General features: G+C 37.4%; 4 protein-coding genes across 5 annotated transcripts; 2 read left to right on the forward strand and 2 right to left on the reverse strand.

Moving 5' to 3' along the window:
- The first annotated feature begins 202 nt into the window (after positions 1-202).
- On the forward strand, positions 203-1,428 carry LOC127802888 (AT-hook motif nuclear-localized protein 23-like). The gene has a single exon (XM_052338966.1). It carries the CDS (start codon positions 462-464, stop codon positions 1,233-1,235), a length of 774 nt encoding a protein of 257 aa, XP_052194926.1. The 5' UTR covers positions 203-461; the 3' UTR covers positions 1,236-1,428.
- Positions 1,429-6,139: 4,711 nt separating this feature from the next.
- On the reverse strand, positions 6,140-6,652 carry LOC127802088 (agamous-like MADS-box protein AGL80). The gene has a single exon (XM_052337778.1). The coding sequence runs from the start codon at positions 6,650-6,652 to the stop codon at positions 6,140-6,142; it is 513 nt and encodes a 170-aa protein (XP_052193738.1).
- Positions 6,653-8,248: 1,596 nt separating this feature from the next.
- On the reverse strand, positions 8,249-8,986 carry LOC127801112 (late embryogenesis abundant protein 6-like). The gene is made up of 2 exons (XM_052335969.1): positions 8,848-8,986; positions 8,249-8,629 (listed from the first exon to the last, which is right to left on the reverse strand). The coding sequence occupies exons 1-2, from the start codon at positions 8,923-8,925 to the stop codon at positions 8,459-8,461; spliced, it is 249 nt and encodes an 82-aa protein (XP_052191929.1). The 5' UTR covers positions 8,926-8,986; the 3' UTR covers positions 8,249-8,458.
- Positions 8,987-11,143: 2,157 nt separating this feature from the next.
- Positions 11,144-23,543, forward strand: LOC127802312 (uric acid degradation bifunctional protein TTL). 2 transcript variants are annotated; one of them, XM_052338043.1, is made up of 6 exons: positions 11,144-11,461; positions 11,549-11,640; positions 14,573-14,630; positions 14,965-15,066; positions 22,661-22,820; positions 22,908-23,543. In XM_052338043.1, exons 1-6 carry the CDS (start codon positions 11,306-11,308, stop codon positions 23,363-23,365), a joined length of 1,026 nt encoding a protein of 341 aa, XP_052194003.1. In that variant the 5' UTR covers positions 11,144-11,305; the 3' UTR covers positions 23,366-23,543. The 2 variants fall into 2 exon arrangements, with proteins under 2 accessions (XP_052194003.1, XP_052194004.1); XM_052338044.1 differs by having other exon boundaries at positions 22,911-23,543.
- The last annotated feature ends 1,469 nt before the right edge of the window (positions 23,544-25,012 follow it).

A 25,012-nucleotide genomic window follows, 5' to 3' on the forward strand; every position in this document is an offset into this window, starting at 1 on the left:
AATTTTTTTTGATTAAAAAAAAATCTTAAGATTTGTAAAAAAATTAAGAGGCAGACAGTCGACAGAGACGTGTGGATGGATATTGCCCCTTGTGTTACCTTTCCCCTCCAACAATTATATACAAATGTTTAAAATGTAAATGCAATAATAAAATATTCAACCTGTATATAGCCCTTTCTTTTCTTTGAGCATGGCAGCGTTTTCCATCTCTCTCTCTCTCTCTCTCTCTCTCTCTCTACATCTTCAACTCTTCTTCCTTTTCTCTGTACTCCATCCAGTTTCTTTAACTTCTATTTGGCCTAGGTTCCGAATTCCTGTTGGTCTCTCACTTCTTTAATAATCCCACCAAATAATCGCTCCCTTTTACGTTGTTTTTATTTGATCTCCATAGTTATCATACTTTATCCATTTTAATTTATACTTTCTTTGTTTTTCTGTTTCATCTTTTGTTGTTCTTGTGGATGGCTGGATTAGACATAGGTTCTGCTTCTCGCTTCGTTCAGCAGCTCCAGAGGCCCGACCTCCATCTCCAACACCAGCCAGATTCTGACGATGACAACAACAACCACAACCTGTTCTCCGGCAACGACGACCAAGGCCTCGAGCTGGCAACCTCCAACCCCGGCCGCCGTCCGAGGGGCCGGCCACCGGGGTCCAAGAATAAGCCCAAGCCGCCGGTGATCATCACCCGGGAAAGTGCCAATACGCTTCGAGCTCACATATTGGAGGTTAGTAGCGGCTGCGATGTGTTTGAATCGGTGGCGATGTACGCTCGGAAGCGGCAGCGAGGGATTTGTGTTTTGAGTGGAAACGGGACGGTCACCAACGTCACGCTGCGGCAGCCCGCCGCGGCCGGGGCGATTGTGACGCTGCACGGGCGGTTCGAGATTCTGTCCCTGTCGGGGTCATTCCTGCCGCCTCCGGCGCCGCCTGGAGCCACCAGCCTGACAATATACTTGGCCGGCGGACAAGGCCAGGTCGTTGGAGGGAATGTTGTTGGTGCTTTGATTGCGTCGGGACCGGTTATAGTCATTGCAGCTTCGTTTACTAACGTGGCCTATGAAAGGCTGCCTTTGGATGAAGATGAGCAGCTTCAGATTCAGCAGCCGGTTTCCGATGGCGGTGACGGTGACGGTGGCGGCGGAGGCGTCAGCAACCCATTTCCGGACCCATCTTCGGGGCTTCCGTTTTTCAATCTGCCACTGAATATGCCGAACTCTCAGTTACCTTTTTAGGGCACAAAGGTGAGATTGTTCTTAGATCATCTCTCTCTCTCTCTCTCTCTCTCTCTCTTGTACAATCAGTTTCTTTATCAATTCTTCTCTTGATCTTGGGTTTCGTTTCTTTTCTTGATTTGTGAAAACCTTCTTGTTGTTCCTCTTTGTCGAACTAACGATTTTTGTTAACTAATAATGGTTTGAGGTTATATATATATATATAGTCGCCACAGTTTCAGAAACTTGGTCCGATGTTGGAGTGGCTTACACAGTTACACTGAATAAATGTATGTTCCCAGATGCAAATATTGAATTTCATATCTGTGAAGAGGCTAGCTAGCTGTAGATTGTTCCTTTTATCTTCTAAAAATCGTATCTATACTTTAGATTTTGCTAGCTCGCATAATTTAAGGATGTCTCTTCCCCAAAAGATAGATCTTTTCTGATACATATCTTCTCAGGAAAGAAACGCATATCAGCGTCTTTGCTAACTAAAATTAACGGCTGCATTACATCTCTCTCTCCCCGATCTCCATGTGGGTGATGTTTTCTTTTCTTCTTTATCTCTCTCTCTCTCTCACACACACACACACATAGCTGACCTTTTCTTTTCTTTAATTCTCTCTCTCTCTCTCTCTCTGGGTTTGGTTCATGATGATGAAGGACCTCATAAATCTCGGAACCCCTGGTCTAGGCCAGGTGTTGAGATTAAAATAAGTCCGGTGATGGCGATAATTAACAACTATATCCCGAAATAAAATTGATGTGTCTCCACTACTATATTTTAGCATTAATTTATCATTATGGAGTTCTGATTTCCTTGCTAATAGGTCCCTCAAACCAGATGAGTACATACTGCCATTCCAGTTCAAAAAACATAGGATTTATGGTTCTGTGCTCCCAAACAACTTCCAAAAGAAATCTCTTTATCTGCTTTAATTTCCATGCACCCAAATTAAATATCACAAAAAAGGAAAAAAAAAGAAAAAACTTCAACTATAGCAGTGGTTCAAAATAAGATTTGTGTGAGAATGATCGCAATTACTCTCAGATTTTTGCCAAATATACCCCAATTTATAATAGAATGCCACAAACTTTAAAATGTTGCAAAAGTCTTGAGTTTTTTTTTTTTTTTTCCTTGATGAAAGTCCCAACGTTTATGCTTGTATATTATGTTGAAGTGGAAGATTTTCAAGCAAATATTATGTGATAGGCTAAACTTCTGTTGGAAATGAACTTAGGTACATGGAAAACAAAGGGTTAGGAATATTGGGAGTACCCTTTTTATTTTTGCTAGGTAAGAATGGGAGCCTTTAGATATATCTAGATACACATGTATAGTTTTAGATGGAATAGGAAGTGAAGAGTGCTTAGATAGTTGTATATGCTTTTTTCTTTTTTCTTTTTGTTTGATTGTGTGTGTGTTTTTATTGTATGGGAGTACATTAGTTTTGAATTTTATTTGATATTAAATCAAGTTAAGATATATTAATCTTACCATAATTCATTCAAAATTAAGTTAAGATATAGTTTTTTGATGCACTTTGTATCTCTTTTCCCACATTAACTGTGGGTTATCACAAAACACGGGAAGTATATGTTTTTGCTCTCGTCCTTGTATTATCACCACTTAGGTCAGTGTTACTATATATGTTTTGTTTCATTTTGGATTAGATAAACTTTGATATGTATGCAAATTGCGTGGATATTTTTGTTCATCTAACGAAGAGAGAGAATATTGATCAACCAAGGATATAGAGTCACATATTTCCAGCAATGAAGATCCAGAACTACGTAAAATTCTGATATATGATAATTTCTTTTTGCTTAATTTTCTTTTCAATCAGAATAAGGATTACTTGAAATTGATATTCTTACCCAGATTGGGAATCCATTTCCATGCCCTTCTTGTGGACAGATTCATGCTCAGCATATTATTCGCATATTTTTTTACCGTGAATGTGCTCGCACTTACAGATTCTTGTCTGGTATCATAAATCATGAACACCCAGGTGAATTAATTTGTTGCTTCTTCGATCTTCTTCTTCTTTTTCTTGAAGCAGATAGGTATAGAAGGATCATCTCTCTAAGAGAGGAGTAATCAAAATTACCTAACTCTACCATAACTACTGGGTAACTGGGAGATTTGATGGTTGGAGAGATGTGTGGCCATATATATGTATTCGTGTAACCTTAGACCATGCTACCAAAGAGTGAGCTCGAGCCATTTCGGATTTCATTCTCTGTGGGTGTGGGTGATCAACCATCTGGGATTTCTGTATAGGATCGATTTGCCAAGTATCTAGGATCAAGTTCTTTATTGACAGTTGGAGATCCTAGCTGCTACTGTCAATTAGCTTGATGAGGGACAAGGACTTGTCTTTGTGCCTTGAACCATGCTAGAATGTGTTTTCTGCGAGCATTAGAAGATTAATGGATAAATCCAGTAGTATATATGACCTTAATTTATAGATGTGTTCTGATATATAGATTGTAATGAACACCCATGGTGTTGTTTAATGATGTAGCTAGATAATTAATAATATATTTTACCCGGAATGAATTCAAAATCAAAAGCCCTGGGGAAAAATAGGTAGCGCCCCCCTCAAACCAATGATATGACTCTCTAGAGTGGGTCTTGCGAGACATGCCTAATTTTATTATGTTTTCTAATAGGGATTTTTTATTTTTTAGATAGGACTCTCTTCATGTTTTGGTTAAGTGCTCTCATTAACATTATTTCGAATAATTCGTTGAAGGCATAATAGGTTATTGTCTTTGCGATGTAATCTTTTGACATTTTGGATTATTTTCTTGTCCCTTAGCTGAGCTTATCAACCTATAATCTTTAGCCCTTTGTTACACAAAGGGATGCCATTTCTCCATATGTCCCTCCCCATCCTCAAGTCTTTGCTTTTCTTATTGTCCAACGACCATGATTCTCGTTAGTTTTTGGTTTCCTTATTTGTGGCGTTATTGGGAATGATTTGTTTTCCTTTTTTTGATTATTGTTGTGGTGGCCTTTGGTGTTAATCTTAATGATAGAAAAAAAGATCAAAGGTTTACCCATATATATGGCTTCATCCCCTCTTATGGTTGGGATCCCGAGATATATATAGCGAAAGACTCTAATTACCTCAACTAAAAATCCCGACAGTACTACAATTAAACAAAGTTCTTGCTTAGCTAAAAACGTTTATGGCAGAACTTGATATTTTTACTAGCTTTATGATCTTAGCAAGTATAAGGCATCCCATCTATCCCTTCCTAGCTTTGTGGTTCGAGGGATTTGGTCATCTAGTTAGTTTCTTTCATAGCAGCCATTCTCTCTCTCTCTCTCTCTCTCCCTCTCCTATAGTGCATTATTCACCCTTATCAGTCAATTTCATCCCTATTTCAGGATTTTATAGTTGTTCTACATGGCTCCTCTTCATAGACTATTTTCCCCACGGTCCTTAGACTGCCGATGTATAGGTTGGCGGACTTGGAGTAGATGGAGATTTCTTGTTGGGATAATATCGCCTCCATACCTAGTTATTTGCATTGCGCACTTTACTTGCAATATGTGTATGTTGTGTGTTGCTCCTCCAATCATTAAGGCGATGATTAGACTACTAATGCATGTATTGAAATCCATTGTTTTCAGTAATCTTATTTGAGTGTTAATTAATTAAGTCTTGAATTTGTTCTATATATTAGTTTATCTTCTATTTCTATATATGTTGAGATTAATTGTGGCTTTTTGGTATTTCTATTCCACCCATTATAAGATCCTCTGGTCCCCATAGTCCCAAGAATCTAGTTTTTGTAAATTAATTTACTGGCTAGGGAGTTTAGTATTGGTTTAATGTTTTTACTTAGAAAAGAAAAGAGTTATTTAGGCAATCCAAAATAAAACAACTTAGATATGTGTGTGTATATTAATAAATAAAAAATGACAATGCATATGAAAAAAATAGGGCCCTCCATGCTATGACCGAGATATTGGAAGTTTGTTATCAATATTAAAAAAAAAAAAAAAACCTTGGTGACACTCAACATTTTAGCGTACATAGATATTCATTTTTATAAAATTTACTTCATCATCTAATTCACAAGTATGGGGAGTAAATGGGGAGCTCTATTAACCAAGATTTATAAAGTTGTACATGATTTCCAATACAACTAATTAAAAACAATACAAGCATCATCCCATCAATATTATTATTGTATCTGACTCCACGAATGTTATTGACTAAGTCTCATCGATCACCTTGTAAGGTAAATATTCCTTTTGGAGGTTGTGGGATATATACATTGTACCACGTGAGCTATCTTGCAAATGGTGTTTGGTCTATTTTATTTTATCAGACTTTTAGGGAGGGATGCTAATTTCATGTCTGATGCACTGGATAAAGAGGACTATTTCTAGAATTCATAATTGTCTTTTGGATTTGATAGTCCTCTTCTAAATTCTTATAGAATTTTGTTCACTGAGCTGCCAGCCTGCTTGCTTGATTTTGTCTCTATGTATATATAGGGATGAAAAGATTGTTTATAGTTTTGTTTACGAAAAAAAAAAAAGATAAAAAATAACGGTAACTTAACCGACAACACAATAATTATTTAAACTAATTAAACGACAACTGACCTTTTTCTTACTAAAAACATAAAAAGGACGACTCAACAACAACAACAACGACCACGACAACAACAACAGCAAGAAAGAGAAAAAAAAAAAAAACTTAAACAAGACACCCTTCTCAATGATAAAAGAAATTAAGCCCTAATACATAAGGATAAACGGGGGTTCACGACAGGATTTGGGAAAGTTGTACGCCATTGGGTTGTTGAGCACCATATCCATGTCCATGTCCCATCTCTGGCTCTCGAACCCTCAAAAAGGATCCAAATTGCTCTCCCATCCCCCCCTCCAACCTGATTCACTTTGTAGTCGCCATGTCTTGAGGAAGGGAAGCCCCTTGGGCTTTCCTTCTTGCTTCAACCTCCTTTATCTTGGTGTTCAAGAACGAAATAAACTCAGTTAAATCTTCCAACCCCAGCTGCTTCACTTGCTCTCTAGAAACCATGCACTGGCTCATCGTGCGATGCATCTCCTTAGCCCTGTTCTCCTCCACATGTTCGGTCAATTTCTCTTCCACCTTGTCGATGACCTTCTTGGAAGTGAGACTCTCCTGGTTCTGCTTGGATTTGGCTTGCTCCAACTCAATCGTCGTCTTGAACCTTGTGATCACTTGCTGAGCCCCCATGTTGGAGGGCCAAACCGCGTCCACTTCATCACTGAGAGGATCCAAAATGACAGCACAAGCCTCAGTTCCACACGAGGCGGTCAGCTTCTCGGCCTCCTTCATTAGGTCATTCTTCCATGCCTGGTAGGCGCTTCTCCTTTCATCCTCATTTGGGATCAAGGAGAGGTTCACTTTCTTTCCGGCCATGTCTAATGGAGAAGAGAAAGAAAGATGAATGTGATCGATGCTGCTACTTGTAACTTGTCCTGTTAGGGTTTATATATAAGCCGTGCGTGGCTTGAATCAATCCAGATGAGCGGTACAGCTAGCTGCACAATTAATTGTATTTTAATGACTTTATATATATATATGCTGCCTTATATGGAGAAAATAATCATTAATTGCTTCCTCCTCCTCCTCCTCCTCCTTTATTTTTATTTTTATTTGGTATTTTTTCTTTTTCTTCTCACTAGTAAAATTAATATTACAAAATCATAAATAAATGTTTTTATTCTTGTAACTGATGAAATTTACTTACTTAATGACACTAACAAACATGTGTTTGTTGAGCACTTTCCAACTGTGGCCATTTGAGAATTAAAGAACCCACCAAATTAAACGTGAGTGTGTGACGCACACCGCACTCAAAAAGGAGTTTTATTGCTTGGTCCGCTCCTCACGGCACAAATCTCTATGATCATCGTAATATAATGAAATATTATGAAATCTTTTGTAATATAAAACCGTGCAATTGAAGATAGCCACGTACATCACAAACATACATATGTAATCTTGGGAAATGGAATTGATGACTCAGCAATTAACCCAACATTTAAAAAAAAATAATACCATCGTGGTATATGTACCGACAGGATGACATATCCAATGACCAAGTCAAACTTCATTATCTGAATTTTATCTTGGATGATCAGACTTCATCTAAAGATGACAATGATAAAGCAATGAGATGGTTTTATCTTGGATGATCAGGCTTCATCTAAAGATGACAATGATAAAACAATGAGATGGTCAACGTATGACGATCAGTGCGAGGCTCAGCAAAAAGTCAACTACAGGATATAATGATAATCGTGCAAGGAGTTGTAGTAAGGTGACAAGATGATGCATCTGTGGTCGGTGAGACGGAGCTTACTGGAGGCAGCTATGGTAAAGGAAAAATAAGGCAGTCAAGAACAAAGGTGGTGAATCTGTAAATTGGGTGGGAGCATTTTTGTCATTTGGCGTCTTCTATCATTTTCTAAGTAACCCAATTATTTGTACAAATAACATTTTTCAAAATAATATATAGTTGTCTTATTTTGTTTATATGTAATTTTTTTTTTTTATTTTGCTTATGAATTGTCTAGTTAAGATGATATTTAAAAAAAAAATGTACTATTTATTTTAACGAGTTTACAATTAGTTAGATAATATATAATATGGAACATAATTCTAGGGTTATGGTTAAACTTCAATAAATATATATTACTTTTAAATAATCTGTATTTATTATATCTTATTTTTACTTTTATTGATTGATGATAAATGTATTGTAATTTTGAAACATTTAATCAACTAACAAAATTATTTCAATTGAGAATAAAAGTGCCTTATATAAAAATAAAGTGCATTGACAATGATTATCATTATCCTATATAATAAAGTAAGCTATATGTTACATTTTTATTATGTAATTACCTTAATTTCTAGATTTAGGAATCTTTTAGATCTTAATTTATTTATTCAATTAAATATGTGATAGGTTATAATGCTGTCTCACTGTAGGCAAACACGTGGCAAATGCAAAAGACAAACAATATCAGTGCAAGTTACAAACTTAGGTAACTTGAGTGTTACCACTTCTTATCACATAATAATTAATAAATGAAATATATATAGAAATAAATTTTGTAACATCTAAACAAGGTTAGAATAAGAAAATAAACAACACGGAACATCAGGGGGTTCTTTTTTTTTTTTTTTAATTATTTGCTAATTCTAAGGATTTGATAGTTAAATCCCCATTCCTGGAGGGGAAGAATTGTTGCCCTTGTGCTTGGCTATCTCCCTTTCAACCCTCTCTCCCGCATTGGCCATGTGTATCCCCATTGCAGCCTCCGCCTCCTTCGCCAGTCGGATCTCATGCGCCACGTCCATCCTGGCCTTTGCGATCTCCTTCTCAGCCTATGGTTAACATTAATCCTTTTCAATTGTTAATAAAAAAAAAATGCAAAATATATATAAAATAGTGACAAATCTGTGGTCCGAGTGATGATTAGATGACGAGAGGCCAATTCAGCCAGATCGGATGAAATACCCATTTCACCTTTCCTTCCTTGCTTTTATATATGGCCTCAGTACTCGCTCCAACAAAACATACACTATGATCAGGGCTGGCTTACCTTCTCTTCTGCCTTGGCTTCGGCCTTGGCCTGGCGCATCTCCTTCATGTCGCTTATCTTGTCCTTCACAGCCTGCATCTTTATTAATTACCTCTTTTTACTTTATAATAATTAACTCCACGAATGAGGATGATCTCCCTCTGTCTCTATCTCTCTCTAATCTATATATATATATATATAGTTGCCAGAAGGAGAGATCACCGGCTAGCTACTTACTTGTGGCCGTAATGCAAAACACGTGTCAGCCATGAAGACGTTCAGCTTTTGTGCGATTTCTATGGTTTTTTTTTTTTTCTCAAATGAATGGTCCAAAAAAGCAATACTAGATTACGGTGATAGTCAATACATCTGTAAGGCGAGAGTTAATTGTGCAAAATTCGTGATGGGAATTGATGATGAAAGGCTGAGATTATCAAATTATCCACCAATCACTTGTAACAGATGTGCATGATATTCTTTAGCATTTGATCCCATCGGGCCGGGAATAATTAATTCACTCCATTTTATGGTACAATTTGGTTGGCTATTGGATTTGTTCCTCAATCACTTGTAATAGATGTTGGTCTCATTGGATTTTAGCTCTAATTTTATAATTAAAAATATTCTAATATTTTATATTTCTTCAGAAAATTTAAAACACATCAAAAAGGGTTATTTCTAATTCATAGTATAAAATTAAAAAAATTTAGAAAACTATTTTTTTATATTTTAATGAGAGATTTAATTACTCAATAGAAAATTAAAATTAAAAAACAGAAAATGTTTTCCACAGTTGAACAAGGTTTTAAGCTTTTATCTTCTAATGAGATATTCCATTATTTAATAAAAAAAATTACAATTAAAAATAGAAAAAAAATTGTTTCAACTTAACAGTGACCTTTAATTTTTCTCCCAACTTTTGAACGGTTGGATTTTGGAATCCTAGAAACTAGAACTCGGATATTTGAATTGGATTCTATTTGGAGCCCAACCCAATATCCACCCGATCCATAAACTATGCAAATTTTGAAAAAGAAAAAAAAAAAAAAAACTGAAACCAAAATAATAAGAAATAATTTTATTTTATTAGGTGTGAATAAAATAATATTATTAATGTTATTTAATTTTAAAAAATCACTTTATCATTGAATATAGCTTAAAAATTTTATTTTCATTTTGAAGAGCCAAAAAACACATATAATTGAATCTAATTCTATTTAATTTGGGAAGGAATAGAGATTCTATTTTTAAGTGTTAATTAAATATGTTTTATCTGTACTTATATTTCTATTTCAATTTATATAATCGTATCCAACAAACTAAATATAAGGTTAGTGTTTAATGCATAACAATTACATAGAGAGTTATGATATTATAAAACTGAAATTAAGTTCATAAACTATTGAAAAAAATTAAAATTTATTAAAAAATTAAAGTAAGAAAATGATGACTGATTTTAAGAGAAGATAAATGAAAAATTCTGAGAAGATTTCATTCTCGACCGATGGTAACAGCTTAAAAACTTTAATTTAATTAAAATAAATTCGATGTAAAATTGAGTGGAACGAATAAATGGATAAAGCTAATTTACGAAAAAAAAAGAAATCAGTGGATAAAGTTACAGACTTCAATTAATCACGGGGATTTAGGGAATGAGAAAGCAAGGAGCATCAGTAATTTAATAATTACATTAATTAAACAAATAATTTGTAATAATTAAATCATCCTAAATTCTTATATTTTTTTTATTTATCTAAGTGTCCAAGTTTCGCCCAACTAATCCCCAAAGACAAATGACATTTCCCCTTATACACTCATGTGATAAATCTAGATACGGACATAGTTTAAAATCTTATATTTGGAATGCCTTCCAGCTAAATTCTTATATATATATATGTATTTTATTAACACATCATCATGAGCGTCCCCGTTCTTCGGTCCCATGATTTCAGCAGGAGAGGGCTAAGATAAAAAACACATCATCATGAGCGTTCCTGCTCTTCGGCTCCACGATTTTAGGAAGAGATAGCTAAATTCTTATATATATATATATATATTTAAATTACGTACTATCACTCGCATTTTTGCTGCTCGGCCCTATGATTCCAGCAAGAAAGATAAATCAAGGGATTCATAAGATAGATTTCGACACCTAATACAATTACAAATATAAAGACGATAAATATTTTTTATTTTTTAAAATCACTCTTTATTTACTGAATTATCTTCTGGTTAGGATTCGAAGACAAGACTTTAGACCCAAAGAACACCCCCAACGAAGTGCTAGTTGATGTATCCCATGGGACACTAAATTCTTATATTTGACCCTTGGACTTGGGGTTGGAGGCGTTTGATCGAGGGGTAGCGCCTCAAAAAATCAGCGGTCAGTGTGTGTCTGTATTATACGTAGAGAATCAGGGTAGTCTTCTTACTCTCCGGCGGGTAGAAAGACCAATTCGATCGACCGAGCAGGAAAATAATGGCGGGAGGAGAAGCAGCGATGGTGGTGTTGGAGGAGAAAGATTTCAAGGCGTGCTGTGGAAGCACCAAATTCGCTAAAGAGATGGCCTCTGCAGCCCCCTTCTCCAACTTCGATCACGCCCTAACCGCCGCCAGAGATATCTGGTTCAACAAGGTTTTACCTCCTCTCTCTCTCTCTCTCTAAAAACAAACAATTGGTGTTTTGATGAATCTTTCCTTTCGTCTCCTTTTGATTCGGCAGGTTGATGTGAATGGGTGGCTGGAAGCATTTTCCGCTCATCCCCAGATTGGTCAGTCACCGTCTCTTCATCACAACAGCTCCACCACTGCCCGGTTACTCTCTCTCTCTCTCCGCCCCTTGGAAGCACGTATTAGGAATAACTTGAGATCTGTAGTGGAACTCTCTTAGTGATTGCTTAGTAAGATAGTAGTTAAGATTATAGAATGATCTGATATTGGCTGTGGTTAAGTTTATGGATCTATATTTCTAATAGGTTCTTCTAATTTCATTCTCCTTTTAGTGTTGTTCTGTTACTTTTGTGAGACAATGGGGAGCTGAGCTGCACCATATTTATCATCTTTGTATTTATAATTGGAACCTTCCCGCTCGCTCATTCAACAGAGAGGTTAAAAGAAAAACTAATGTGCATTTACACGTTCATTGCCACCTTTCTTCGTTCATCCCTCGCTTCTTGGTACTCAAGATTAACTATTTTCAGGAATGTATCTAGAAGATTGAAAGTATCAGTTATAAGAAAATAATTCAAGTCGGCAATCAGCATTCTGTAGGAGCATAATTTGTGGAATTGTTTTATTCCAAATTAACATCAAGACATATTCCAAGTAGAAAAAAATGAAATATATTGTTTTTGGTCCCGTAACAGTTGTTATAAACAAAAACCAAAGGACTACTACTACCCAAAAGTAATGACTACAATTCAGGACAGTACTATTAAGTTAATTTTTCTTCGTCTTGTGGTGTGTGTGTGTGTGTGTGTGTGTTTGGTGGGTGAGGACGGTTGCTGGACTATTACTATCAACTTACATGTTCATGGACGGCATTTATAGATTTAATTTTTCCTTCCCTGAGTGTTAAGAAATTATAAACATTTATTAGTGAAAATGTTATGCATCTTGTCTGGGGATTATAATTTTCCTTTGTGATTTACCAAATACTCATGATGTTTGATTTGACCAAATATTCCTTTATCTGAAGCTTGAGACTGGTTGTAAATAGAAAGAACACCCTTCATGACTAGAATTGCTGAACAGATTACTCAATCCATAGGCCGAATTGAGTTGGCTGAAGGTTTTGTATTCTTATAGCTGACCCCATCTGGTGGCATAAGGCTTGTGAGTGTTGGTTGATCAAATATTATTTTTATTGATATCTTAAATGAACTTTTCTACACAAAATTTAAAATAAAAATCAACAAATAATTCTTTTATAAATTATTAATGAGATAGTGGGGTGTCGGGAAATAACCTAACCTACCTGTTTCATCTCCTTCTCATATAATTCATTTGACACCTAGACTAGGCAAGATTATTGCAAGCACAATCATAATATGATTTGTAATCTATAATGCATGCAAGAAATCAATAAAAAGATCACCCAAAAACAAACATGCTAAATACTTGGAAACATGAGTATTTAAAGAAAGACCATAGATCAAACTCTATGAACCTCAATGAAGAACCTGTCTTGTTAGCTAGAAATTTGCAATTTGCTATTTTATTCCATGTTGGACACCTCAAGATGAACAGTCAGTGCTTCAACCAATGATGCAAGTAATATGTGAATATAATCTTCAACCTGAAAGTTTTGTTGATGTTTTTTATTTATATATGGTTCATCAAATAGGAAATATTCCCCTAGTTTATTGTGCTAAGCAGGTAAAATTTTGTAAAATCTAAAAACTGTTCAGGGCACAAACCACAAGGTGATCTGAAACTAGCTAAGAGGTTTCCTTGTGAAACCAAAATGATAGTATGTTGTGGAAATGTGAGTTGGGCTGCCAAACCAAATTGGGTGAGACCTGAAATGTGTAATCTGAAACTGGTGGAACTTTGTAAAATATAAATATTGTGCAGGGCATGGACCACAAGGTGATCTGAAACTAGTTAAGAGGGTTTCCAAAGGAAACCAAGAGGCTCCCAAATCAAATTGGGAAAGACCTGGAACATGTGAAATGTCATTTATCTATTCTGGAAAATAAGTTGGAAAGGTTTTGAACAAAAAAAGACAGATGAATTCTCTTAGTAGGTTTGTCATAATGTAGACTCAGGATTTGATTTTGGGATTACTGAGAGTGCTAAATCTGATTTACTTTATACAGTTGGATACGTATTCTGAAATTGGAACAAATGATTGAAGAAATCAAGGAAAATGTGTTACAAATTTTGGACAAGGACATATAAAATGTCTTAATAACAGGACTTCTAGCTGCATAATTCTACTTTAGATCTTGCTTTCATAGAACTTTTATTCTCGAGTCTTTTACCGCATAGGTATTGCTGTAGGAAGCTGCTAAGAATAGGACCTCAAAAGTAATTCTAATCTGTAACATTTTTTAGATGACTTTTCTTTTATCCAAATTATTGAAGAAACACAAAAGCTAAGAAGCTAATCTATTTCTAATCAAATCCATTCCACTCACAATGAGGAGTTCACTTTGAAGTGAGTATTCTCTCTGTGATGGTACATTGTGGCTTTCTACACGTTCAAGAATCTGGGTGCAGAGAATAGCTTTGCCCTGGAGCAGATAAACACATGGGAACAGGGATATCTGTTTAATTCTATGAAGTTAGTTGTATACGAATTCTGTTAGATGCCTGTTCATGAGAAGCCAGGGAGAGATAATTTCTCAAAAATGAGCTAGCTGGCACCCTTTGCCTCTATCAGGTTTTAGAACTGTTTTCTAAAAGAACTGCAACTGTTACAGGGTTTCTATATCAGCCTTTTTTCTTGTATCTCATTTGTTTAAGTAATGCAGAAACTATTATATCTTTCTATTCTTTGTCTTCTATTTTAAGTGCAAGGATACTAGAAGGATGCAAAATCTTTACAGGCATCCTTTTGTGACCATCTGCATGTTTGCAAAACAATCATATTTCAGTTACAAGTGAACACCAACTTTTAGCTTGAGTAGTACCTCTTGTTGTTCAATAGGTGGAAATATAATCTTGGTAGGATTACAGTATGTTTGTGACAACCATATCAAAGAAATCAACATAATTGATTGGTGGAGCTGTTTTTCTGTAGGTGGAGCAAAGGAGAGCAATCAACTGCTCTAGCCACTGCCACTGATTCTGGCTTGCAGGTAACTGAAATCTGACCAATGCAACTACCAAATAGTGTTTTGTATGTATATCAGCAACCTTATTTGATGCAGCATGTTATGGTGGGTGGTGGCAACTAAAAGAATAATGGCTACTTAGTGAACTGGATGACTATCTTTCTTCCCATGGCACATGCTTGTGCCTATTAGACATAAACCCATATGACAAATTCGATGTCATTCAATTTTTTGATATTGGTGTATTACTTGTTTGGATATGTACTTTGAAATCTTTGCTACACACAAGTTTGATGCCCATATGTGATTCTGAAACCATCATTTGTGTTTGAAAACGTTATGTGCATTTTCTTTGCAGGAACTATCTGATTGGAATAGTCGTTACCGACAGAAGTTTGGATTTGTTTTTCTTATATTTGCCTCTGGGAGGACTGCCCCTGAAATTCTTGCTGAGCTGAAGGTGAGGTTTTAAACAGTGTTCCGCATGCTCTCATGATTCTTAATGTGGTTTCCTTTGCAAATGTTAGTATGTTGGTATGGTATGGTAATGGGTAATGGCATTGCACATTAAGGGTGGAAAAAAAAAATGAACAGTACTGCACACTAAGAGCACTAGGCCAAGACTGACAAGCGACAACCAACCAAGTGAAGATTAACAACCCAAAAGATGTGGACGAGTAAGTTCTGGAGAAATATTTCACTGATCTGTGAAACTTAAATTTTTCCATCTGAGATCTATTTATAAAGCTCTTTGGATGGTTCTGGAAATGGACCTAATTACTCTAGCTTACCTTGGTAATACCAGATAATAACTACACATGCTCGACCTAAGAGACTAGTCTGCTCTTGGAAATACAAGACACTAGATACGAAAGGAAAAACTAAGAGACAAAATAATTAACTCTTTAACTGGCCTTCCAAAATAATTTTTGCACAATTTCCTTTGCTGACTGCATATTAATTGGTGCCACTCCCAACGCTTCCCCTCAAAGTGATTTTTTGGACACTACTCCAAGTTTGTCCCCCAACAGCTCAAATTGACTTTTGGAGAGTGATTTTGTGAATATGTGAGCAGCATTATCTTGACTTCAAACTTAACAACCTGAATGATTCCGTCCAGAACTTTTTCATGAATAAAGTGATGCTCCACCTCAATATGTTTTGTTCTTGCATGGCAGACAGGATTAGTTGAAAGCTTTATAGCATTTTGATTGTCACCAAGAAGTGGAGTTGGCTTATTAATATATATGAGAATGAATATCTTCAAAAAGTCTTTGGAGCCAAACACACATTTGTGCTGCAGGAGAGGCAGCCTCATATTCTGCCTCTGTTGTTGACAGAGACACAGAGGCTTGCTTTTTACTGCACCAAGACACACTTGATCCTCCACACAGGAAAACATAACCTGAAGTTGATCTTCTATCATCTAAATCTCCTCCCAAGTCAGCATCATTAAAGCCTAGCAAGGAAAACTCACCTCCCTTCTTGTAAAACAACCCCATTTCAAGAGTTGAATTAGCATACTTCAAGATTTCCTTTGCCGCCTCCAAGTGTGACTTTCTTGGTGCTTGCATGAATATGCTAACAAGCCCAACTGAAAAAGAAATATCGGATCTTGTGATAGTTAAATAAATTAGACTACCAACAAGTATCCGATAAGGTTGTGAATTGGGTAAGAGAGACCCTTCATCCTTTCTAGGCCTTATATTGACATCAAGTGGAATAGGCCTCTTCTTGACTCTGTCTATTTTGAACCTTTCTACAAGTTATCCACGTAGCCCTTATGAGACACAAACAGCCCATTCTTCAAATTCTCCACTACCAAGCCAAGAAAGTGATTCAACATTTCAACTCTCCTAGCTTCTTCATTTCAAAGTGGATAGAAAGTTCTTCTTGAAGTTGAGCAACTTCTTCCACATCATTACCCATAACCATCATATCATCAACATAAAGAACTACAATGTGCAAGCCTCCATGCTTCTTGATAAATAAACTAGAATTTGAATGAGAAGCGACCACCACATAATTGCAAGTATAGAACAATCTTACCCTACCACGCTCTAGGAGCTTGTTTCAATCCATAAATGGCCTTCTTGAGTTTGCAAACAAAATGAGGACGAAAAGAGGAGACATGACCTGGTGGCTGCTCCATTATCCTTGTCCAGTTCACTGTATGGGAAAGCATTTTTCACATCAAGCTGCCGTAATCTCCAGCCATAGCATGCTGCCAAGGCCAAGACAATACACACAGAAGTCATTTTTGCTACTGGACTGAATCTTTCTTCATAATCTTCACCATATTTTTGGGAAAGCCCCACAAGCAACCAGCTGTGCCTTGTATCTATCGATACTCCCATCAGCTTTCCTCTTACTTTTTTACACCCATTTGCAAGAAAGAGGTTGAATATCCTTGGGTTTTGGAACATGAACCCAAGTTTCATTCTTCAAAAGAGCATTCATCTCCTCATTCATGGCGAGCTCCCACTCCTTAACACCTTTTGCTAACAAGAATATGTACTTACAAAATTTTCCATCTCTGTAGCGTGCTGGTTTGACAATATTTCTTCTTGGTCTGGTGTCTTGAACTTCTGCATCAATGATACCAGCAGCTTCCTGAACATCAATCAAGCTTCCAGAGTTACTACCATCCTGACCAGAAACGATGCTCCCCCTTTCACTTTGCTCATCCAGTGGTGTAGTTACAGTCCTTGGAGATGGAGGCAAGTTTGAGACAATAAGCTCCAAGGAACTGGTCTTCTCATTCTCAATTGGAACTTCATTAGCACCATAATAAGAGGAAACTTCATCAAACACCACATCCCTTGAGACAAGGAACTTGTGAATTGATGGATCCATACATCTCCACCCCTTTCTTCTTTCATCTTAGCTACAAAAATGCAGTTTCTTGCCTTTGCATCCATTTTTCTCCTTTGTGAATTTGGCACATGAACATGAGTAATAGATCCACAAATTTGGAAATGCTTGACAGTAGGCTTTTCTCCAAACAATAATTCACGAGTCTTCATTTTTGCAGGGCTAAGAGGCATTCGATTAATCACATAGGCAGCATGCTTCATACTCCGCTGATAAGGCCTTGGGTAAATTCTTGGCATGAAGCCAACTTTTATGAGTCTCAACAAGGTGCCTAATCTTCGTCTCAGCCACCCCATTTTTCTGTGGTGTTTCTGCACATATAAGCTCTCTTTTAATGCCATGATCCCTACAAAAAGAGAAGAACTCTTCAGATGTAAATTCACCACCATTGTCTGTCCTTAGCCTCTTGATTTTCTTGCCAAGTTCTCCTTCCACAAGTCCCTTGAATTCCAAAAATCTGGAGTAAGCTTCTGACTTGTGCTTCACAAAATAAACCCAAGTGAACCTTGTATAATCGTCAACAAAAATCAACATGTAATAGAATCTAGAATAAGAGGGAGTTCTAGTTGGACTCATCAAGTCACTGTGAACTCATTCTAATGGGTCTGAACACCTTGAAAGTGATTTGTCAAATGGAAGACGATGTGTCTTCCCATATTGACGCCTTTCACAAACTTCTCCTTCACCAAAACTAGTTAGATTAGGCAGCCCATTAACTAAGTTCTTTTGCACCATTGCTTTTAATTTAAACATGTTAAGATGCCCAAGTCTTGCATGCCAAATGAAAGCATTGTCATTGCTACTCATCTTCTCAACATAGAAATTGGAAGCTGCCAACAAGGCAAACAAATCATTATCTCTTTCCGGTGTGAATCACATCAGCTTTCAATCTTTAATATTTTGAAGAAACTTCACATCATGTGGACCAAATAATAAATAGTTACCTGCATCCACAACATTTGCAACTGAGTAAAGATTCTTCTTCATCCCAGGAATGTGAAACACACTATTAAGTGTGATTTGAGTCCTCTTTCTTCTTGTTGATCACCATGGTCCCTTCTTTCTCAACTGCATGAACTGTATTATCTGTTGTGATAATGGCATCTTTCCCTCCACAGGGGCAAAAGAGAGAAAATTTTGAACCATCTTGTAACACCCTGTGTTACAAATGTTAGAAAATAAAATAAAATTCCAAGAGTGCTCTTTGAGAGAGAGGCGGGAAATGAAATGATGGGCCCTGGGAAGGGGCATTCTGGTAATTTGGATAGTGAGCAGTCCGGTGGGCCCTACGGGCAATTTTGAGAAGTAAAGTAACAAATTGTTGAATCAATGGCAGGAAATGCCCTAAGACTTGGATGTCCAGGAAATGGGGCAAGGGATTGTCGAGCGTTTCGAGATAAGACTAATTATGCTGAAAGAAGTTAGATCGGGAATAGTTTCCGGTACAGCTGCTGTATAAGCTTAAATTATTGGCTGAACCGAATGGTTGTAGGGGACCTCCAAGAAGCTGAAGGGACCCTAGGGGTGGTCCGGTTTTGCAAGTGTGGCAACCCTTAAGCATTTTCAGATGGAATAAATGTCTCCTATAGGCGCAGGGACGAAATCAACTTTATCGAGTAAAGCCGGTTATTAATTTTTGAAGAAATCAAGATTTTTAGTGGTTTGAGAGTAATTAATTTAAGGCCTGGGAGGGTCCAAGTGCAATTATAAAATCTCTTAAGTGTAATTAATAGTTTCTCTAGTGGGATTATTGATTTTTGGGGGATTAAATGTGATATATATATATGTATATATATACATTGGATGCCCAAGCTTGTAATAGTGCCCATCTCTTTGAATCTGAGAGTAGAGAGCGTGAAGCAGAGATTGAGAGGCAAGAGCTCGTGAGAGCATCTGGTCGAGAAGGAAGAAAAGAGTGATCGTTGGTGCCTGTACGTGGTTGCGGGCGAGCCGTGTGAGAAGGAGAACAACTGATCGGCCAAGGCAGTGATGGTAGCCATGGAAGCCGACCTGAAGCATCGTGGTCGGCGATCGAGGCGAGCATCGGTGGTGTACGGTGGCGGAGGCAACCAGTGACGACGGGGGTGTCGACAATGGCTGAAGGCAGCTGCGACGACCGCATGCTGGTGCGGCTGTGTGCATGAGGCCGAGCTCGTGGTGGTGGCAGCCGTTAATGGCAGAGCGGTGCAGTCGGCGACGGACAGCAATGGCAGTGCAGTAGGCGGCGGCGGCGTCCAGCGGCCTGAGGCTAGTTGCAGCGGCGGCCGATTGTTGTGCGCGCACAGGCAAGGTGCGCGAGGTGATGAGGGAAGAAGATGAAGTGAGGAAGGAGAAAAAGAATAAAGAAAGAAAATAAAAAGAAAAATGGAAATTGGAGAAAATAGGGAAAAATAGCTAGAAAATTCCAAAAAATTGGAGAAAATTTTGGAAATTAATTTGTGCCTCGAGAAGCGTGCCGGAAGCTAGAAGAGGAGGTTTTGAGAGCAAGGTGGCGTCCCATGAGGCGACGTCGGTGTGGGCTTTTGGCTAGTTTTCTCCTCTAGATTTGATGAGGTAAAATAATTAATTCTTTCTAGTTATTTGCATTATGTGAGATGATGTCATGTGAATTGTTAATTGGATTAGACCCTCGATTGGGGTTGGTTGGAAGTTGTTGATGAGTGATTTTGCGGTATATGACAAAAACATAGACCCTTGTTTAATTTCTGTTGTCGGGTTTTATGATTGCATCTAGGGTCGACTGAGGAGGTGGTGATCCTAGAAGAGTTCGAAGTTTGGGCTAGCGTTCTTGCCCATGACAGAGAAGAGGTTTCGCGCCAGGTAAGGGACAGCCCCAATGGTGGCGGCCATGCAAATGTTTGGTAATATGGTTAAATATATGTTGTGTGCAGAGGTGTGTTGTGCATGTTCTATATATAGTCTAGTGGAGTCCTATGGCCATGAGAGAGACTAAATGCATGCTAGGGGTAATATGGGAGGTAAGTGCCTCAAACAAGTAGGTTCGGAGAGCAGTGATGCTTCGCCATTCATGCATACTTACTTGTCATTGCATCTCATATATTATCTTGTTTACATTCATTTGCACTCTTACTGAGTCATTGTGATTCATGAGGTTTTACCTCGTGTTGTAGATGTGGCGAGTCCAGATGCAAGCAGGGATTATATCGGGAGGTTGAAGTGGCGACTATCATTGTTGCCCGTGTTGTGAATTGTATTATCTCTTGTATGTATTCATGTGGTGGTATCTATATATATCCTTGTGCGCGAATGAGTATGTTGTTGGGTGCTGAATGGTATCTAGTTTACTGTAATTGGCATAATGTAGTATATGATTGTGTAGACTTCGGGTTGTTAGTGGCTTGTTTAGTGGAGCCAAGTTTTAGAATCATGTGAGGATCAAAGAGATACTTCCCATAAATCCCTAGTACTCAGTAGATATTTAATGTGCTAGTTTTGTGCCTGGGTCACCTTTGGTTTGTTGTGATGCAAGCTGAAGAAATGTGAAGCTCACTCAGGTTTTGGGTCCAATCTGCTGTGCTTCTTTTTATGTTTTGGGACCTACTCCTCGAGTGGAGCAAAGGGAAGGACGAAGCCTAGTCCCCACCTAGGACGTTTTCCGATGAAACATAGTCCATCTCTTCATTAGTTTGGTGTTGTGTGTGAATAATCCGGTCGATTATTCATCGGTAGCGCCTGTAGGTGAGAATGGGCCATTACACATCTCCAATTAAATGATGGCTGCATCCGAAATCTACAATCCAATCTCTATCAAAATTAATAGAAGTCATGGCATTTGTGGCTGTCTCTGCCATGAAACACTTTCCCCAATCTTTGTCTTGCTTCTCAGCTTCGGCTGCATTGCTTTCTTTTAATCTCAGTCAACAATTCTTTTTTATATGCCCCAGCTTGCCTCACCAATAACACTTGAAGGTCTGATTATGATTTTTCAAAATTTTGCTAGTAACTTCAGAAGTTTCAGCAGTTTCTTTTTTCTTCTCATTCCCTTTGAGATTTGTCTTCTTTCTTGCAAGCAAGGTACTTTCTTCATCGTCTTTTACTGTAACACCAGCCATTTGCTGCGCTAATGACTCTTGTGAAGATAAGAGATTCTCAAACTCCTCCAAGGATGGTTGTTGAGCCCACCCTTGAATTGACGTGACATATGGAATGTACTCTGGCTTCAAACTGTGGAAAATATAACGCTTCATCCGTGCTTTAGAGATTTGGTTCTTCTTAATCTAGCAAGGTAATCTTTGAATACAAGTTTTTAATTTTTAGAAAATATTGAGCAAAGGACAGATTACCTTGCTTGGTATTTGCCAATTCATTCTCTAGCGATTGCAGCCAAGCTCATCCTTCTTGTTGAACAACCGATCAAGAGTTTTCCAAATCTCACTTCTTGACTTGCAGCGAATAATATGATCAAACAATCCATGAGAGATGGATTTCTTCAAAATGAATTCAGCCTTGGCATTTTGTTGCTTCAATTTTTGAAAGCATCTGCGTTCTCTTCCTCATTTTGAGGAGCTGTAATTTCGGCTCCACCTACAACATCCCACAGATCTTCACCGACGAGATACGACTCCACACACGTCCTCCAGATCTTGTAGTTGGTCTGGTTTAGCAATCCAAACCAAACACACTTTCACATCCACTCATATCCATCCTTGAAAAACCAATTGAAAATCTTCACAACCGATCTTGCCACAAACCAGCAGCTTTCTCAAAGCTCTGATACCATGAAAAAAATACCAACAGTAGTGAGAACTAGTCCAAGACCGACAACCAACCCAGTGAAGATTAGCAACCCAAAAGACGTGGATAATTTTCCATCAGAGACGTCTATTTATACAGCTCTTTAGATGGTTCCAGAAATGGGCCTAATTACTCTAGCTTACCTTGGTAATACCAGATAAAAACTACGCATGCTCAAACTACCCATGGTTCCAAAATAATTTTTGCACAATTTCCTTTGCTGATCTCATATTAATTGGTACCCAAAAAACCAACTTTGCCATTCCCAACAGAGGGAATGATATGTATAGTTCTAACTTCTTTCCTAGGAAAAGACAGATCAGGATTGATGCTTTCTCCTTTGCTTACATGTAAAGATGTATCTCAATACTGTAGACTGTTAGATCAATCATATTTGAATGCTGTTGTCTTCTGTTTGCCTGTAGAGACGTTACCAAAACCGGCCAATAGTTGAGCTTGAGAATGCAGCCATGGAGCAAATGAAAGTAACTGAATTGCGTCTTGCCAAGCTTTTTTCAGCTAAAGTTGAGGCGGCTTCAACTACTAATGTCCAATGCACGGTTGACGCCACAGCAAGAGCTCAAGGTATGAAATGCACATAACATATTTCAATGAGTTGGTGAATTACAAATGTAAATTGCGAAGTACTTGATGGTCATTATTAACTTGTAGAAGATCGCGTGAGTGTCATTGGAGCGCATCTAACCGGTTCATCTGAGACTCCTGTTGGAAAATCGCAATCAGTTGCAACCAGGACTCGTCCTCCCATCACAACCCATGTCCTGGACGTTGCTCGCGGGTCTCCTGGTGCTGGTGTAGAAGTAAGGCTCGAGATGTGGAAAGGCAATCAACCCCGTCCAACGTTTGGAGATACCGAAGGGGGCAGCTGGGTATTTGTAGGGTCTTCAACCACAGACAGAGACGGGCGAAGTGGTCAGCTGATGAGTGTAGTCGACAATTTGGAAGCCGGGGTCTATAGGACAAGCTTCAATACGGGTAAATATAACCCAGGTGGGTTCTTTCCGTACGTGTCGATTGTGTTTGAAGTTAGGGAGTCACAGAAGCAGGAGCATTTTCATGTTCCTCTGCTGCTTTCACCCTTTTCTTTCACTACCTACCGTGGAAGCTAGAATTTAAAATAATCAATGGTTAAACTAAAGCCGGGTGTTGGCTTCTAAATGTATGATATGGAATGCCTTTTTCTGAAGCGTTTTAAACAATCCAGTATCCCCCCTTCTTTGTAATTGGCATATAAATATATTGTATTTAGTCATGCATTTCAGAGCATGCTTTGCAAGGCCAAGCAAAGAGCAGCAAGTTGAGAAATTCCTCTTGGATAGGTCAATTGTATGTATATTATGGTTCAATCTGGCGCTTGAACCTTGCCCATTCCTTTTCAATTGTTTTAACTATATTAACAAGATTTAAATTAATGACTTTTGTTTAAAAAAATTTAAAAGTAAATTGTAATTGGCAAATGCAATACAATGAAATTTTATTTAAACTTTTTTACTTTCAACACATGCTTAGTACAAGTTGCTTCTCTAGTTAGACTTTAAGATTTTAATAATAGCATGATTAACTCTGTGAGCTCAAGTTAATGATGACCAAAGATACATTAAAATCACAAATAACATATAACAAACAATGACTCGCTCGAGATTGAGATCGACGATCCAAATTCATATCTACTCATTGAATAGTCTTTCTTTGTGGTTCCATATGATTTTGCTCCTCGATTCATATGATGTTGCTCCTCGATCTCGAAGCAATAGCATGCTCCATACAATTATGTTGCTCCTGCCCCTGTAATTGATTTGGTCTCCCCCGTTGTCTCTACTCCTGCCCGGCTATGCTTTTATCTTCATTTTTTTTTCTCTTTTGGTAGTGGTGTCTCTACCTTTGCTCTTGGGATTATTTTTTCAACTCCTGCCTTACAATTAAATAAATACAAAACTCTTTGCATCATTCAACAATCAAATCTTGTGTGAGTTATTGCATATAAATTTGATGTTTTATGACAATCAACACTGATTTTGGTCTATGACCATCCATCAACTAAACTCGTCATGTATCTCATTCATTTTTGTATAGACTACTAAGGGGAAATTCAAAACTTGAAACAACTATAGAAGATCAGGCATTTTTTTTTTTTTATCAACTTTACTTTGGTTATGAGTTTTCAGAGCTTTGTTATATACATATATATATATATACATATTTTGTGTTGCATATGATTGGGCTGGGTGTACAAATTTTGTTGAATTGGGGATATCGAAGATTTTTCTGCAATTGTTCACTCGCAAGCTCCGCTTGGCTGCCTAGCATGGGAAAAAGCTAGAAATTTTTGTGATAGCTGTCGAGTTGTGCTTGTTGATGCAAAGCCGTTATACACTTTGATTTTCAGCTATTTGATTGATTAGAATAAGATGGTATAGTCCTACTTGTGCATTCTTGGCTAGTGGGAATTTAAATGCCTTTAATTTGTATTCTTGACAATGTTAATCATGTGATGATGTAATAAATGTCTACTTATTATATCTTTGTTTTGATGTAATAATTAATTTATAAGAAAAAAACGAAATAGATTTTCTCAATCTAACATCTAATGTTCAATTCAGTATAATAAATGTATGGTCTCATAATTTATTTATAGGTGTTTAGGATTTAAGATTTACGTGTTTCACGCTTTTATATAAGTGAGGGGATTGAAATATTCGAAATTATCATCTTTAAGATTTTTAGACTTAATTATAACGAGTTAGAAATTAATTATT

This window comes from Diospyros lotus, chromosome 5 (assembly GCF_014633365.1).
Source record: "Diospyros lotus cultivar Yz01 chromosome 5, ASM1463336v1, whole genome shotgun sequence".
NCBI classification, from domain to species: Eukaryota; Viridiplantae; Streptophyta; class Magnoliopsida; order Ericales; family Ebenaceae; genus Diospyros; species Diospyros lotus.